Source organism: Leopardus geoffroyi, chromosome D1, assembly GCF_018350155.1.
Source record: "Leopardus geoffroyi isolate Oge1 chromosome D1, O.geoffroyi_Oge1_pat1.0, whole genome shotgun sequence".
Lineage (NCBI taxonomy): Eukaryota > Metazoa > Chordata > Mammalia > Carnivora > Felidae > Leopardus > Leopardus geoffroyi.
In genome coordinates, this window is record NC_059329.1 from 110,505,549 (window position 1) to 110,507,639 (window position 2,091).

The 2,091-nt window shown below is 62.6% G+C and overlaps 1 protein-coding gene across 1 annotated transcript; it reads left to right on the forward strand.

Annotated features, from left to right (window-relative positions):
- The first annotated feature begins 306 nt into the window (after nt 1-306).
- GSTP1 (glutathione S-transferase pi 1) lies at nt 307-1,320 on the forward strand. The gene is made up of 3 exons (XM_045486087.1): nt 307-346; nt 736-842; nt 946-1,320. The coding sequence occupies exons 2-3, from the start codon at nt 750-752 to the stop codon at nt 1,303-1,305; spliced, it is 453 nt and encodes a 150-aa protein (XP_045342043.1). The 5' UTR covers nt 307-346; nt 736-749; the 3' UTR covers nt 1,306-1,320.
- The last annotated feature ends 771 nt before the right edge of the window (nt 1,321-2,091 follow it).

The window sequence follows — 2,091 nt, forward strand, 5'->3', positions numbered from 1 at the left end:
GGTGTGGCGGGGAAGGGAGGAGGGGGTGGGACAACCAGAAATACAAGGTCACTGGGCTCCTTGCCACTTCCAGCCTCTCTTTCACTTCACGGCCCGCTAGTGAGTAGGGTCTGGGCCAGGTGGGGGCCGGGGCCGAGGTTGAGTCACCCCCCTTTCCCAGGGGTCTGACCCTACCCCTGCCGCAGGCTGCTGGGAGGGGGGGGGTCTCCCCCAGGGGTCTGACCCCTGCCCCCGCCCCCCACCCCCGCAGCTCCTTCCGGGGGGGCGGGGGGGGGCCTCTTTCACCACCCTGTCTGTCTGTCTCTCCTAGTGCCGCCCTACACCATCGTCTACTTCCCCGTCCGAGGTGCGGCCCCTGCTCCTCCAGGAGAGTGAGGGGCACCGATGGGCCAGGCTGCTCGCCCTGGCCAGGGCCATGGGGGCGGGGCTGGGATGGCGGTGGCGGCCCCAGGCCTGGCCTTCCCCCGGGCAGCATCCTCTTGGCCCCCGTCTGGCTGCGCTCTGGCCATCTGCCTCTGTCCCCAACCCGGGGCACTTCGGGCTGCAGTCTGCACCCCTCGTCTCCCTCCCCAGACCGCACCGGTGCCATGATCTCCATCTTTCTCCGCGGTTCGACTTCTCAGCAGACTCCGAAGCTAGAGTTTCTGTCCTGTCGCCACACTCCTGACCCCTCCCCAGGGTGCTCCGAGGCTGGGGTCTCCCCGCATCCCCCCACCCTGTCCTCCCCTCCCCCAGGGCGCTGCGAGGCCATGCGCATGCTGCTGGCCGACCAGGGCCAGGGCTGGAAGGAAGAGGTGGTGACCAAGGAGACCTGGCTGCAGGGCCCGCTCAAGGCCTCCTGTGTGAGTGGCTGCCGTGCCCAGAAGGGGGTCAGGGGCTGGGCAGCGGGGGAGGGCAGCCAAGCTCCGCATCTCCGATGGAGCTGTGCCGCCCCCCCACCCCCAGCTGTACGGGGACTCTGCTCCCTGCCCTGGTCCGGGGACCCTGGGAGAGGGTCAGAACCCTTGGCTGCCCTTACCCAGATGTGCAACCATGGACAAGTGGCCAATCCTCTGTGGGCCTGTTTCCTCCTCTGATGTCCCGGTGGTCACAGAGTGCCACCCTGTTTACCCGGCACCTCCCACATTCAGACACTTGGCAGGTCTCAAGATCTCCGTTTTACAGCGGAGAAAACAAACAGGTCAGGGCCGGAATTTGCAGGCAGGCGCCCCGAGGGGCACCCCCACCTGCTTTCCCAAACAGCCCCAGAAAATGCTCTCAAATGCGCCCTGCACACAGCTCGTCGTCAATGGAGTGGTTATTTAAAATGTTAATGTCAGTTAAATGTTCAATATCCCGATTGAAATCAAGTCAAAGCCGCGGGGAGTTTTAGAAGCGAGAGCATAGGTCGTGCCCCAGCCCTGGGCTCCTCTGCTGTTTGCGTCCACGCTGCTCTTCACACGTGCGGGTTTGGGATCGGGGTGAGCTTGTGCACGCGGAACGCAAACCGCCGAAGGTGTCTGGGAGGGGTTTTTGGCAATGAATCCACACTTGAGCGCGGTATCTCCCCATTGGAGGACTTTGTTTTTGTTTGTTTTTTTAATTTTTTTTTTCAACGTTTATTTATTTTTGGGACAGAGAGAGACAGAGCACGAACAGGGGAGGGGCAGAGAGAGAGGGAGACACAGAATCGGAAACAGGCTCCAGGCTCTGAGCCATCAGCCCAGAGCCCGACGTGGGGCTCGAACTCACGGACCGCGAGATCGTGACCTGGCTGAAGTCGGACGCTTAACCGACTGCGCCACCCAGGCGCCCCTGGAGGACTTTGGACAGGTGAAGGGGAAGGCTTCTCACCTCCAGATCGGATTTTTCCACGGGATCAGGAAACTCAGCCCAGGATCCTGTCTGTGGGCATGAGCTTGGCTTTTCACAAGCCTTGTTCTGAAAAGCAGCACCCAGGGGGGGAAATAAAATGAAGACATTCGGCCCGCCCATTGGCTGCGTCTGCGCCGCCAGGGCGTGTCAACGGCGAGAAGGTGGCCACGTGGCCAGGCGCCACGGGCTCCCTCTGGGACCAGAGCTCTCTTTTCTGTGCGAGAGGCCACCAGGGTG